This window comes from Streptopelia decaocto, assembly GCF_964273445.1.
Source record: "Streptopelia decaocto genome assembly, chromosome: 21".
In the NCBI taxonomy this organism is placed as follows: Eukaryota; Metazoa; Chordata; class Aves; order Columbiformes; family Columbidae; genus Streptopelia; species Streptopelia decaocto.
This window is the reverse complement of record NC_138676.1, coordinates 1,793,524-1,807,344: the sequence shown is the minus strand read 5'-3', so window position 1 is coordinate 1,807,344 and position 13,821 is coordinate 1,793,524. Positions and strand designations below refer to the sequence as shown.

The 13,821-nt window shown below is 48.5% G+C and overlaps 1 protein-coding gene across 1 annotated transcript in view; it reads left to right on the top strand.

The window, feature by feature from the left end:
• The first annotated feature begins 2,733 nt into the window (after window positions 1–2,733).
• The window catches only part of CBL (Cbl proto-oncogene), a 32,843-nt gene continuing 21,755 nt past the window's right edge, over window positions 2,734–13,821 (top strand). Inside the window, exons 1-2 of the mRNA XM_082070222.1 lie at window positions 2,734–3,068; window positions 10,002–10,249. Coding sequence (XP_081926348.1) covers window positions 2,922–3,068; window positions 10,002–10,249 — 395 coding nt within the window. The 5' untranslated portion in view covers window positions 2,734–2,921. The remainder of the gene's footprint in view (window positions 3,069–10,001; window positions 10,250–13,821) is intronic.

Sequence of the window (13,821 nt, the reverse complement as noted above, 5' to 3'; positions counted from 1 at the left end):
CTCTGCTAGCGCCTGGGTGGCAGCCTCCTGGCTCTGCTGGCTTTCCCAGAGCCCAGTGGCTGTCGGGTGCAGGGACAGATGCAGGGGACTCTGAGTACATAGGCACGGGAGCCTGGTATGGCAGAGGGCTCTGGGACAGGGGCGGGATCACAGCATCGCCTGTACAGTCAGCATCTCCCAAGGTTGGGGATGACCCTGGGAACAGGGTCAGGCTTTGTCCTTCAGTTCCTGCTGTGCTGAGAGCACAGGGTGAATGACTCCCATCTCCCCTCACTCCACCCAAAATGCACTTTGCTACCCTGGAGCGAACCCCATCCCCACCCACCGGAGCGGGGCAGGCATATTGGGGAGCCCTACCAAGCTGTTCCTGCAGGCTCTTCACCTCGACCTCCAAGCACAGGCTGTGGGCTGCTGTCTGCTTCTGCAGCTCCTGGTATTGCTGGGTCCTTTTGGGAGCCAGGGAAGGGAGAAGGGGACAAACGTGGTGACTGTAGGAAGCACAAGCAGGTGGTCCCTGCACTCGGAACCCATCACCTGTGTCCAGGCAGGGGCTCCAGCGAGGCCTGACCTGAGGGCTCCCCTTGCAGGGTGACGCATCAGAAGCAACGGTGCGTGCACCCTTTCCCTGGTTGGCAGGGCTGTGACAGTGCCGGGGTGGGGGCAGGAGGGAGCCCTGGAGGGAAACTTTTACCTCTCTGTTGAGCGTGGGAGAGTGAAAATGAGCACGGAGTTTTGCATGTGGCGAAGACCGCAAACCTCTGGCTAAACCTCTACTAAAATCAGCCCCTTCTTGAGCACTAACGGAAACAGCGAGGCAATGACTTTTACAGGCAAAGAAGGCTCTGACTCTGTGGTCTCCTCTGCCTGTGCTGAGCGCAGGCAACTGGGGTGCATTGGACACACAGGAGGGAAGGGGAGCACACATCCCAAGCAAAAGCAGCCTTTGCTTGAAGTCTCACACATAAATATAGCCATGACTCGGAGTGAATCGTGCCCAAAGAAGCAGATAGTTGGGAATGTAATTGCTCAAGCATGTTCCTTGATCCCTCTGGTTTGGGGCCATGGTCATTTTTACTTTTGGCTTGACAAAACTGGTGTAACCCTCCCAAGCGCACTCCCCAGGTACTTGTGGTATTCTGGAGCTGGCTACGGTACCCTCCAGTGGTCAGTCTGGCTTGACTATTAGCCAGAATCCATTAGCATCTAATGGGAAAAGCCTCAGGAACACAGGCTCAATAAATGTTGACATATTTGAGGTCAATATAATCCTTAGGAAAATTTGCCCAGGTAATTAAAGCCAGACAAGGAATCGCCCATCCCAGAAATATTTACCAAAGGCAGTAAAATCAAGACAGGGAGTTTTATAACCAATCTATGCCAGACTCCCTTGCTATACCTAGTGCTGCGTGCTGCTTCCCACTTGTCCGGCTCATCTGACACCTCAGCAAGCTGTGTGCTGCACAGGAACCCATCATGAGCCATCAGCTAACAGAGCCTGGGTCCCGGGCAGAGATTTGTGGAAGAAAGCAGCCCCGGAGCCGCTGTGGTGTGGGGCAGCACAGTGCTTTGCCATGACACAAGCAGGTCAATGTATGACGTGCACGTGCAGCCAAGGCAGGGACAGGAGGAGACGGTGGCGAAGGGGAAGCAAAGGGGTTCATCTCCCGTGTGGACCCCAGCTCCCCAGAGGCTGTGCTGTCCAGCTTTCAGGCCTGAGCCCAGTCTCTGGGCGCTCACACTCCCTGAGGTGTCACTGGCGAAACTGTAGTATTTGCCAGTTTGTTTTCTTTCCTCCTTGAAGCCTGTGCTGTGAGACTGACACAGGAAGCCTGTGCTGTGAGACTGACACAGCGCTGTACCAGCCTCAGCTGGTTTTGCACAAATAAAGTGTTTTTCTGCCTGGTAAAGAGCTGAAAAGAGGAGCAGAGCTGCAGGAGAGGGCTGTGCCCCCGCAGCAGGGCCGGTGCCCGGGGTTCCGCTGCGCCCTGCACCGCAGGCAGCGCGCTCGGGTGCTGTCCCGGGGGCGCCGGGCTGGGTCGGGGCCGGTTTCTCTGCAGCGGTGGCTGGCGGCCCCGGGGCCGAGGGCTCCCGTCTGGGGTGCTGTGTTCGCCCCTACGGGGGTTCGGCTCTTGGATTCCCACGGCTGCGGCGAGTGAAGCCGCGCAGGGCGAGGACGTTTTGCCGACCCGGTGCGGGGGAAGGGCGGGGGCAGGGGCGGAACGCAGTTCCCGGCGCCGCTTCCCCGTTTTCGGGCTGGGCATCGAAGAAAAGGGAACCCAGCTGCTGGAAAGGGGAAACGACCCTGTTTTGCAAACCTCCGAAACCGGCGCTGCGGGCCCGGGAAAGGGACTCGCGGGCGGGTGCTCCGCCCGAGCGATCCGCCACCGCTCCCGGGACTGTCCCGCCGCGCTCCGCGCCCCGGCAGCGGCCAGATCGGGACAGCGCGTCCCGGGCGCCGCCCTTTCCATTCCCACGGCGACCCCGCCCCACCCCGCGCCCCGCCCGCCCGCACCAAACATGGCCGCCGTGCCGCCCTCACCGCCGCCGTGCGCCTGCGCTGGCGCGGCGGGACGGAACCTCGCCGCCGCACCGCCCCTAGCCCCTCTACTCCCCCCTCCAGGAGAGGGCGTCGACCAATCGGCGCCGGCTCCTCCCCGGCGGACGGGGCGGTTCCGGGCTCGCGGAGGGGCGGCTGGCCAATCAGCGCGCGGCGTGGCCGGGGCGGAGGGCGGAGCGTCGCTGTAGCCGGGCGCCCCCGCCGCCGCCACCGCCCGTGGCTCCCGCTGCCGCCGCCTGCCCGGCCCGGCCCTGCCCGCGGGAGCGCCCCCACGCCCGCTTGTCCTGCAGGGCCGCGGCCCGGTGCCGGACGGGGGCGACGGGCTGGGTGAGGGCGCGCTCACGGCCGCCCCCGCGTCGCCCTCATGTCGGCGCCGCTGAAGAAGGGCCCCGGGGGGCTGATCGGGCTGATGAAGGACGCCTTCCAGCCGCACCACCACCACCTCGGCCCGCACCAGCCCGGCACCGTGGACAAGAAGATGGTGGAGAAGTGTTGGAAGCTCATGGACAAGGTGGGCCCGGCGGGAGCGTTGGGCCGCCTCGGGCGGGCGAGCAGGGCTGTGGGGCGGCTCTGGGGGAGCGGGCTGGGGCGGCAGCGGGCCCTGTGTGTTCAGGTGGGGCTGGGGCGAGGGGCTTCGGGCTGGGTAGAGGGGCTGCTGAGGGCCTGGAGTCGTGGGGGGCTGGGCTGAAACACTTGGGGAGGCAGGGTCGGGATTGGGGTAGGGCAGTGGGGGACAGGGGGGATAAAGCTGTGTGGGGTTGGGGTAGGGGTGGGCTGAAGGGTGCGGGGCGGTGGCGTGGCCCTGTGGGGCAGGGTCAGCCGGGAGCTGCAGGGTCTGCAGGGCTGGCTGGCGGAGACAGAGCTGTATGGGCCGGGGTGGGGCTGGGGGGAAATGCTTGAGTGGGGGGCGAGAGATGTAGGGGCAGAGAATAGGATGCAGCGTTTTGGGAGGAAGGATGCCGGAGCTGGCAGAAGGATGCACAGTGGAGGAGAGGCCAGGGGCAGGGTGGGAGTGGGACGTGAAGATTGGAAAGCGTGGAGGGTGAACAGCAGCGCTGCAAGGGATGAGCTCTGTGCAGGGCTGTGGGGGGAACAGGTTGGAGAAAGAGGGGAAGATTTGGGGTGGAGGATGCTCAAGAGGATCTGGGGTTTGTACCATCATATTCCTGTAGATGCTGGGGTGGGCACTGGTGGTGCTGGTGGGGGAGAGGCTGGCTATGGGTAGAGCCTGCTGGGGAGCTGCAGGTGCATCCTGGTAGTGTCAGCAGGTCCTACCTGTGTATGAGGGAGGAATCTAGGACTTGCTTGTCTGAAGATGAGCCTCAGCCTGCAATAGACCCTGGTGTGTGGGTACTGGATGATGAGGCTGAGCATGTGCCTTGTGGCAGTTCAGGTCATTCTTTTCTGAATGAATAAGGATGTATTACTGAGCTCAGTACAAAGCCTTTCCTTAAAACTGGGAGCCTGGTAAAGGTCTGAATAAAACCCTTTGCATATAAGAAGTACAAAATGTAATGTTAAACAACAAAAACCTGTGGTATGGGAGTTGGAAAGGCCACCTTCCAGCCCCATGCCTTCTGCGGGGCACTGCACTCTGGGGTCATTAAGGCTGTCCCCTCCTCCACCTTTTAAAACGCCAGGAAATGGCTATTGCCGGGGGCTGGACACCAGACCTTTTGGCCTGCTGGTATGATGGGGTATGGCAAATTATTTACCAGCCTGGCTAGGTGTGTTGGTAAATCCATTGTTTTAAGAAATCCTGGTGAGCTGTAGTGGATGCTAGCGTTATTTATGGAGTCATCCAGTAAGTGGGCATAAAATAAAAGTCTTCTAACGTTTTTCACAGGGTTTGGATTGATTTTCTAATGTTATTGCTGTTCAGCTCTGAGAAACGAGGCTAGGCTTGACATGTTGAATTCTGAAATGTGCAGTGCATGTCATAATGCTGGATTCAGGGCCCTAAAAGTAGTGCAGAGTAAGAGCATCGCCAAAGGTGCCTGCAGCCCTTGGGGCATGTCACCTCCTCAGCTGCTTCCCCTCTGGGAGCAGAGCAGGCTGGGCTGGTGGGCATACCTCATCCAATTACCCTGCAGGCTTATGCATTTCCACTTTCCTTTTGCTTTTCACTGCATTGTTTATGCATGCAGTGTCTGAATCTCCTGCAGTAAATGCTAAAGCAGGCAGAGTAGATGACTTTTTAAAAGACATATTAAATTATGTTCATGCCAAGAAATCACTTTGTGTTGGCTGGCTCAACAGAAGACATGGTTTATAGTTGTGCCCTGGTGTGCTTGTGATGAGCTTTGATCGCCTTCTACAGAGAGAAATTGGGATAAAGATAAAAGTCTTTTGAGAAGTGCCAGTGGCCCTCTTGAAAACATTGAGGGCAAGCATAAGTGCGAATGTGGGAAAGGTAGTTTGAGCGTGGAAACGTGATCCTCTTGTACATACAACTTGTAAGAATGCACATCTTCATTCTGGTGCATGTGATATAGTTGTGAATGTCAACCTGTGTTTGACCTCATAACCTGATCTGTTCAAAGGAAAAGGTCGGCCTAAGTAAAACTTGGATTACCTTGCAGTGGGATGGTTTTTGGGGGATATACTTTCACAGCTTCAGATCTCCATAGCCCATCTACACCATGGTATCACTGACAGAAAAGCCACGGCTACTATTGTATTTGTCACAAGTTAAAGTAACCTCTTTTAAACATGCACTGACTTCATAGTTTTGCTCATGGGCAGCGTTCAAAAGCTTTTAGATGTAGGCTTAATTTTTGAGGTCTTACAGAGTTAGTTATTGAGTCTCATTTGTACAGGAGGAAAGATCTGGCTGTGAAAAGCCTTTCAGATTTCAGTTAGACCTTGGTTATGCTTACGCACACTTAGGAGAACGCCTCTGAATCAGATATCTTTTTAGGGTAGCAAACTGACAGGCAAAACTGTGCTTGTGAAACCAGTGGTGAGAAGGGCTAAAGGAAGTTGTTGAAAATGGGTTAGTTTTCTGGGCCAAGTAAACAAAATTACTGTTGCAAATAAAAAATGCCACTCGTGTGCATGTTTAATAGATGATGTGTTTGCCTTTCAGAAACGTGTGCTGTATCTGTGTGCATACGGTGCATTCACAACCTGATTGGTTAGTCTGCATAATTAGCTGGTGTTGTCAAAGCATTTGTGCATCTCTGTTTTCAGATGTGACTGATGAGTTTCCTATGCAAATATTTTACCCATAATGTTCTCCATAAGCTGCCTGATATATTCCTGTCTTTCAGATTCTTACGCCTGAGGTTCTAATTTTTGTCAGTACTAACCAGCCTCTCTGCAGTTACGTGTGGTCACATATATTATGGACCAAGAATAGGCCTTTTCAGCACTGTGCAGCAGGATGTTCACCTTCAGCTGAATTAGGTGACATTTATGTATTTATCCGCGGAATAGAGCTGCACACGTTAGATGTCTTGTGAGCCTGTTAGCTTGCAGTGACAAACAGCAAAGTCATTTACTTGCAGTGTCCTAAACATAGTAAAGTGTGTAGATTGCTTCAAGTAGGAGGAACTGCTCTTAGTTTGTTTTTATTGTGCTTGCTCATCTCATCGCTGTCTTCAGCAAATAAAGCACTGCTTAGTATGAGAAAACATTTGGTGTATTGGCTGGTGAAAATGATGAGGATGAGATTACAAATCAGTTCTTGCAGATGTGATGTGGGCAGCAGGTGATGCAGACCACTTGGCTTTGCTGCTGTGGATGGTATTTGAAGAATAGGTGGTGCGGTCCTGAGCTGCTCAGGATGAGGTATAAGGGATGTAGCAGGAGATTGGCAGCGTATATGTAGTGAGACATGGAGGAGGAGGATGAGCTTTGACATAAAGCTTCTCTAAACAGCCTACTGATGCTGTTCCGTTTCCAAAACTGCTACAGAGAAATGCCACTGTAGGTCACCCTCATTGTGAGCAGAAAAGAGCCCAAATACAAATTCAGCAGGAGGTAAGAGAAGCTCAAGTAGATTTTTTTTTGCTCTTGGCTTAAGATGAGATGAGATGTGATTTCAGTGAAGAAGTTAGCTATTTTTCCTGAATGCTTCTTCCTTGCTTCTACTAACATGTACCTAATCCAACTACATTACCTGCCTGCAGTATTTAAAGGGGTTCTTGCGCTGTGTCTCAGGTTGTTCCTGTGACAGCACTCCCTATATCATGTCACTGCTTTCCTACGCTGGCTACCCCATTCCTCTATTTGTGCAAACCTAACGAAGTGGTGCTGAAGAGAAGTATTTTCAATTCAGAGATCAGTCAAGGCAAGCTGCAGAATCTTGAGGGCAGAGATTTGATTCCAGGCCTAGAAATTCTGTGTAAGAGATGAGAAAACGGTTTATTTCTTCAAAACTTAGGGAGGAAACTGGGGTTTGATTGGTTTGTCCTATTGAGTTTGGAAAGTGAAAATTAGTGAAGTCACTTTTTAGGGTTCTTCACAGGCCGACCTCTTGGAATCCTTGTGCTAAGCTCGAAAAGCTTTGTTGGTATTTCCAAAAGCTCAAGTGTCTCTGTAAAAGGCTTGTTCCGGAGAGAATGAAGCATAAGCCAGGCCAGCTTTAAGTTTGGATAAGAGTTTGGAAACATGGATTGCTTGTGTTTGTTGCCATCACACCTACTCAGAAATACTTGCTGCTTTTTGGTCATTTTCCTTCCAGCTGCCGGTCCCTGTGGAGGGCAGGGGAGCTGGCAGCGGGTCCCAGCCCTGGGAACGTTGCTTTTGATGCTGATGTGGTGCTGCAAGTGCATGTGGAGAGAAACAAGCACAATGCGACTCTTGCTGCTGTCTTACAAACCAACCGAGTTTTGCTCAAGAGGCAGCAGTTCCTAGTTGCGTGGTTTAAGTGCTTATCTTAGCTACTTTTGGTCTACTTGGTAAATAAAGAAGCTCATTTGATAATCAAATGGCAGCAGGTTTGGCCTTGCTGTTCATTGTTAGCAGGTCGCTTCTTGGGAAGTTATTTACGGAGGCTGTGAGAATGAGTGGTTTGCAGAACTCGCCTCTGCTGTGAGGAAATGCTTCTAATTGTTATTGAAGTTTGTTACGTTCCTGACACAGGCGAGTCTGCTGCTTCTATAGCTGGGTATGTTCAAAGGGTAACAGCCAAACTGTTTTCTGTTACAGCTGACTGAGAAGCGCATACTCTGACTTCTATGCTTGATTAATGTGGCTTCCTCCTAAGAGCTGACTGTGTTTTTATTAAGGCTTTAAACTCACCATGCAATAAACAATTTCTGTTGAAGAAAGGATTTTGCTATGTATAACATAATTCAGCTGCATCTGGGGAGGATATTTAGAGCCTGTTTATGCTGCATAGTGAAACTTGTTTTATTGGGGGAACAAACGTGTTGACTCAATTTGTTGATATGGTTCATTGTACAATGTTCACGGGCTCCAAGGAACAGCAGTTGAGGCATCAGAATCAATTGGATAAGTCAGTTGGCTGATGATCCATCTCCTTATCTAGACCTTCTAATCCTTGGCAGTCTCTCCGAAACGGAAGGAAAATTCTGGTAGTTTGTTTGTTTGCTTTCCCCATGTATTCTTGCGGGGGCTTTTTTGGGCATGTAGTTCTTTGAATGGCAGTCAGATTTTTCTGCCTGAGGTTTGATGCTCTGGGCTGCCCTTCTCTTCACTGGAACAGAGTCCTTCTCAGTCAGCTCCTATTAGAAGCACTAATCTAAGTCAGGTGTAACTGGAGATGTCACTTAACTGACAAGGTTGCTTTCTGCATATACCCTGAACGGCAGAGTTAAATGCTAAGGCACCGTTTTAGAATAAATGACTTTGTTTACCATCAACATGAATGTGTTTAAGGGAAGTCGGTTTTTAAGTGTACGTTGTAGGGAACTGGTCGATTCCTCTTTAAGGTTTCACAAGATTTTGTGGAAGTGATGCACTACAAAAGGATGTTGGATTATTCTTTTACCTGTTGTTATCCACTTCCCTTAAGCTTTGCGTTCTGCAGTAGTACTCTGTGATATCTGTAATACCTTTATACCCAGCCGTGTCGTTAGCTTCAGACCCCATTCGTGTGCTTTTATAACTGCCGTTTTTGAGATTGCCACTTGGCCGTTGTATCTCCCTCTTATTTGCTCAGTCTAGATAATGGAAAATTTTGGCTGTGGTGGGTGGTGAAGTCACTTCCTTTATTGTCCCCTATCACATAAACTTACTATCATGAACTTTTGTCACATAAGCTCTACATTAATGTACACTAAAGACCTATATTACGTTCATCCTGCATCTTTATTTGTTCGTGTGCAGGTATAACACTTGTATTGTTAGTGAGATCTGAGCAGGAATCTTCTACTTGTTATTTGTGCCTTAACAACGTAATGCAAAATTATTAAATGCCTAAAAATGCAGCTATTTTATTGATGATCCAATACATTCGCTGCATATGGCAAAAATTTCCTTGATAGATTCAAGGTCCTCGAGATTATGTGATCTCGCTGCTAAAATAATAAATAGAGAACATGTCGATGGGAAGGAAGAGAAATTAGATGTTTAGTTGTATGCCAAGTGGAAGACAGGTTGCGGTCATCTAATAACCCTTTAATCTAATTACTAGTGTCACTGTGGGTGTGTTGTTACTAAAAAAAACCCACAAGACCCAACAAAACCAAAACCACAATAAACCCCCAGAAATGATTGCGAATAATCTAATTTGCTATGAGATTTATCTAACAGAAGTTAGAAGCAAAGTTGACGTGTAACTGGGGACACAAGTTCTTGTGCACTAAACTTTCACCCCGACTTCCCTCACTGTTCCCATTGTGCTCCAGCTTATTTGTTTTTCTTGCACAGAAAAATGCCTTTGCATTCATTCTTTCTTGATGGTTATTGTCATCCATCAAATCCATGGTTCCTCTTAGTCCTTGTAGGTATTCAAGGAGGAAGAAAAAGAGATTCTTGTAGCATTGTTGCCTTCAAAAGATTTTCAGCCTGGGAACATTTACTAGCGTCAGTAATATCTGCAGCAGTGGGCATATTTGTCCCAAATATATGGGTTGCTGCGAATAGTCACTTTTGCAGCCAAAATCGGGGCAGTTAGGCAGGTAAAGTTCTGTCTATGGGCATGTTAAGAGCCTGAAATGTGGTAGGAAGTGCTAGCCATGTATGTCCTAAGTTACTTCCTTGCCATTCACAAACTCCATGTTGAATTTTCCCGAATTCCGTTTTTGAAAATGCACTTGGAGTGAAACGCAACCTCGTGAAATATAATATGTGCGTTGAGTTTCATCAGTCTGCGTGCACTTCGGTCCATAGACTGGATTATGTTACGGTTGCTGGGCTTAAACAACACCAGCGGATTGTTGAGAGTGAACATTTCAGTGTGTTGTGTTGAAGTGACTGATCGCTACTTGCTGTTGTTAAGTTTTCAAGATGGTATTTTCTTCGTTAACCGTAGGTGGTGCGTTTGTGTCAGAACCCGAAACTGGCGTTGAAGAACAGCCCACCCTATATCCTAGACCTGCTGCCTGATACCTACCAGCATCTCCGAACCATCCTGTCACGCTACGAGGGGAAGATGGAGACCCTGGGAGAAAACGAGTATTTCCGCGTGTTCATGGAGAACCTGATGAAGAAAACCAAGCAGACCATCAGCCTCTTCAAGGAGGGGAAGGAGCGGATGTACGAGGAGAACTCTCAGCCTAGGTAACGGCGAGAAATGTTTTCAAATATTTACCATATAAATTGAACAAGAGCTGGAACAAATATCTGCTGGTTGTTACGTTGTCTGTACATGAAAACAGACTTTGAAGAGATTTAAGTCCAAGTGTTGTTTCTGCTGCAGAAAGGTTTTGCTTCTCCAGGCCTCTTCCTTGCACAGAAGAGCTGTCATTCTTCAGTTTTGCCCACTACATACATTTCTCATTGCAGCAGCTTTTTTGCAGTTGTGTAAATAGCTTATACTTTATGTGGCAGGAGAGAAAAATAGCTTGTTGATCAGTAGACTGTTACTTTGGAAAGGATGGGTTAGCCTCAAGAGTCCTTTTTCCCACCAGTGAATCAAATTTACTGCTTATGTTAAAGCAGTTTATTATGAGGAAAAGTCCAGAAAACTTATTTTGTAAATAAAATCAGCCCACTGCGAGTGTTTCCACATGAGAATGCAGCTGTGGAAGCTGGGGGGTCGGGGTTGGGTGGACGGGTGAGGAGAATAGTCGCTCGGGATGTGGACTGGATGCTTAGGAAACAGCACAAGTGATTTTACTCGTGGAAAACAAACTGTTAACAAACCTGCTTAACAAAACTAACATGTGTAGAGGAGAAAATAGGGAGAGGCAGGGAATATCATAAACCATGGCTGTAGAACATGGAGTTGCGAAAAAGGTTTGGGAAGCTCGTCTGTATTTAACTGTTGTCTTTCTGACAATAGCCTCATGGGATGCTGGCTCAGCAGGATTTCACATTCTTCTCCAGCTCCAATGTGAAGACTTAGTCATTTACTCAGGAAAAAGCTACCAATATTTAATGTCTACTGGAAATGACCATGCATATCTCTAAAGGGGAAGGAAATGCATGAAGAATGTCTTGGGGAAAAAAAAAATATATATATTTTTAAAGAGGAAAAAGTTGGAAAACACTTGTGCTAGAAGAGCCCTCTGGGAGGAGGGGGGGCGGGGATAGTGTTCTAATCTCATATTTTAGAGTGCTCGCACGTACTCCTGTCCAGTGAAAAGAGACGGTATGAACTGTGGGGCTCGAGCGGTGCGTGTGTCTGCGGGTCCTCTCGGCACTTCCTCCCAATACAGCCAAGACTTGGGTTCTTGTTAAACAAAACCCACTAGTGTGGAGTCTACATCTGCATTTAAATTAGAACATCGTAAAGAAAAGAACTGGCTCCAAAGCTGCCCACAAGAAAGGTTTCCCTGCCAGGCTTCAGCATATGAACACTAACTAACTGCTTATTACCCAAGCAGAAATTCATTATCATTTAAATGTTGTTGGGGAGAGGAATGCGAATTATTTCTTTTAAATTTGGATTTAAATTGCTAGTTGTGGAACTTAAGTAACATTTAGCGTAATTGGCATAAGCTTGCACTTATTTTAGTTTCCTTTCCGTCAAAAATCGCACCACTGTCTTGAAAATCAATTTATAGGCAATGTACACTTTCGGATAATAAAGTAGTACAATTTTTTTGTTGTTCTTTGCTCTCAGAGCCTATAAAATTGTAGAGTTTTATAGAGGACTAACTCTATGGACTCGATGTTGTGGATGAAAGCGCAAGTGTGCCGTTTAGTTCGTAGTAATTTGAAATGTGGATACATTTCTCCATGCTGGCAAAAATGCGTTACTGCTTGGCAACTGTGCCGTGTTCCTGGGGTGCTTGGCTTGTGTATTAAGGGCCAAGATGCCGTGTTTTGGAATTCGAAGCCTGCATTCATGGCCTTTTCAACCTGAAAACAGGTTGTGTTTTGGTGCGTGGAAGCTTTTCTGAACTATAAGGTGGTGTTGGAAAACGCCTCAGCTTGCTGGAGGGTACTGAACAAAGCTCAGCCAGCTCCTTCCCAACAGTTTGGAGCAATATATCCATCCGCATAACCGTATGAGTATGCCGAAGGTTTGTGGTCTGCTCTACCTTTTGTGTGACACTTTAAACCGATTGGCATTTACTTATAGAACTCAAGGTATTTAAATACATAAGTGTGTGAGTTGAAAAGTGCCAGGATTCACAGGAGTGTAAGGAAACGTGTCTATTTTGTGTAATAGTTCTGTCCTGTAATCTCTAAAGCCCTGATAAAGGAATTAGCCTATAGAATTTCTTGCTTCTTTAAAGCTACGATTGGTACTGTTTAAAAACCGTTAGAATGGAAAGAAGTACTGCATGCAGCGAATGCCTTTCACCAGTTTACTACATTTTTGGCTGTAGACATAATTAATTGGTAAAAAAGGGTGAGGGAGGGAGTTGGCAATTAACAAGAGGTGATAAACGTTATGTGCTTGTTTCCTTTTTCCCAAAGGTCTACAAAATCAATGTAGCATTAGCTGATGGTGTAAAATTCTTTAGTACCAGCAAATTATTTGCTGATTCTAAAACGTCTGGTTTGCTGTTCTGCTATATCAGTTGGCTTGTGGAAGTGCTGTCGATGTCAGAGAGCAGCGGCCCTGCATGGCTTTGTGAGGTGACTTCTGTTGAGCCAGTAATAGTTAAATGGAATTTCATTCACTTCCTGTGTTGCAAGTTTTGTTGAAAGTAGTTCCGCTGTTTCTATTTTTAAAGCTGGTTACTGTGTGTAGAGGACTCCGCGCTGTCTCAGAGTCACAAAAGACATCTTGGTGTCACCTCAAGTGTTTCCACTTACTGCCTATATGCCTGGGCTGCAGTTGGAGGTTAAGATGAGGAGCATGCAGAAATCTTCTTGCTGATGCAGTAGAAGGATGTAAGATGCAGTTCTTTTTAGAACCAGACGCAGCCACCTATCTCCTGAAATTGGGTTGAACTGCTCATGTCTGCTGTGTAGTTCATAACATCTGACAAGCATGTGTTGTATGATAACCTCACACCTTTGTGGTTTCTGAAAGGTGTGTTTTACTTGTTGGAGAATCCTTAAAAGAGCTGATTTTTATCTTTTGTTAGCTCTTAGATCTTTAAAATGTCAAACTGTAAAGTAGTTACAGGGAAAAAAAGTTTGGCTGTTTGCAGGACCCAAGAACTGTGGCTTGGGGTGGTGGTGTTTTTGTTTTGCTTAAGTACTGGAGCTTGCATTTACCTGTGGTGGATGCTGACCCCGTCACCTAAACATTGTCTTGCAGAATCCCAGAGTGTCAGGGGTTGAAGGGCCCTGGAAAGCTCATCCAGGTCAATCCCCCCATGGAGCAGGAACACCCAGATGAGGTTACACAGGAAGGTGTCCAGGCGGGTTGGAATGTCTGCACAGAAGGAGACTCCACAACCCCCTGGGCAGCCTGGGCCAGGCTCTGCCACCCTCACCGGGAACAAGTTTCTTCTCTAATTTAAGTGGAACCTCTTTTGTTCCGGTTTGCACCCATTGCCCCTTGTCCTGTCACTGGTTGTCACCGAGAAGAGCCTGGCTCCATCCTCCTAACACTCACCCTTTAGATATCTGTAAACATTAATGGGGTCACCCCTCAGTCTCCTCCAAACTAAAGAGACCCTGTGTAACCTCATCTGGGTGTTCCTGCTCCATGGGGGGATTGCACTGGATGAGCTTTCCAGGGCCCTTCCAGTCCCTGACATTCTGGGATGCTGTGAACGTTGCCT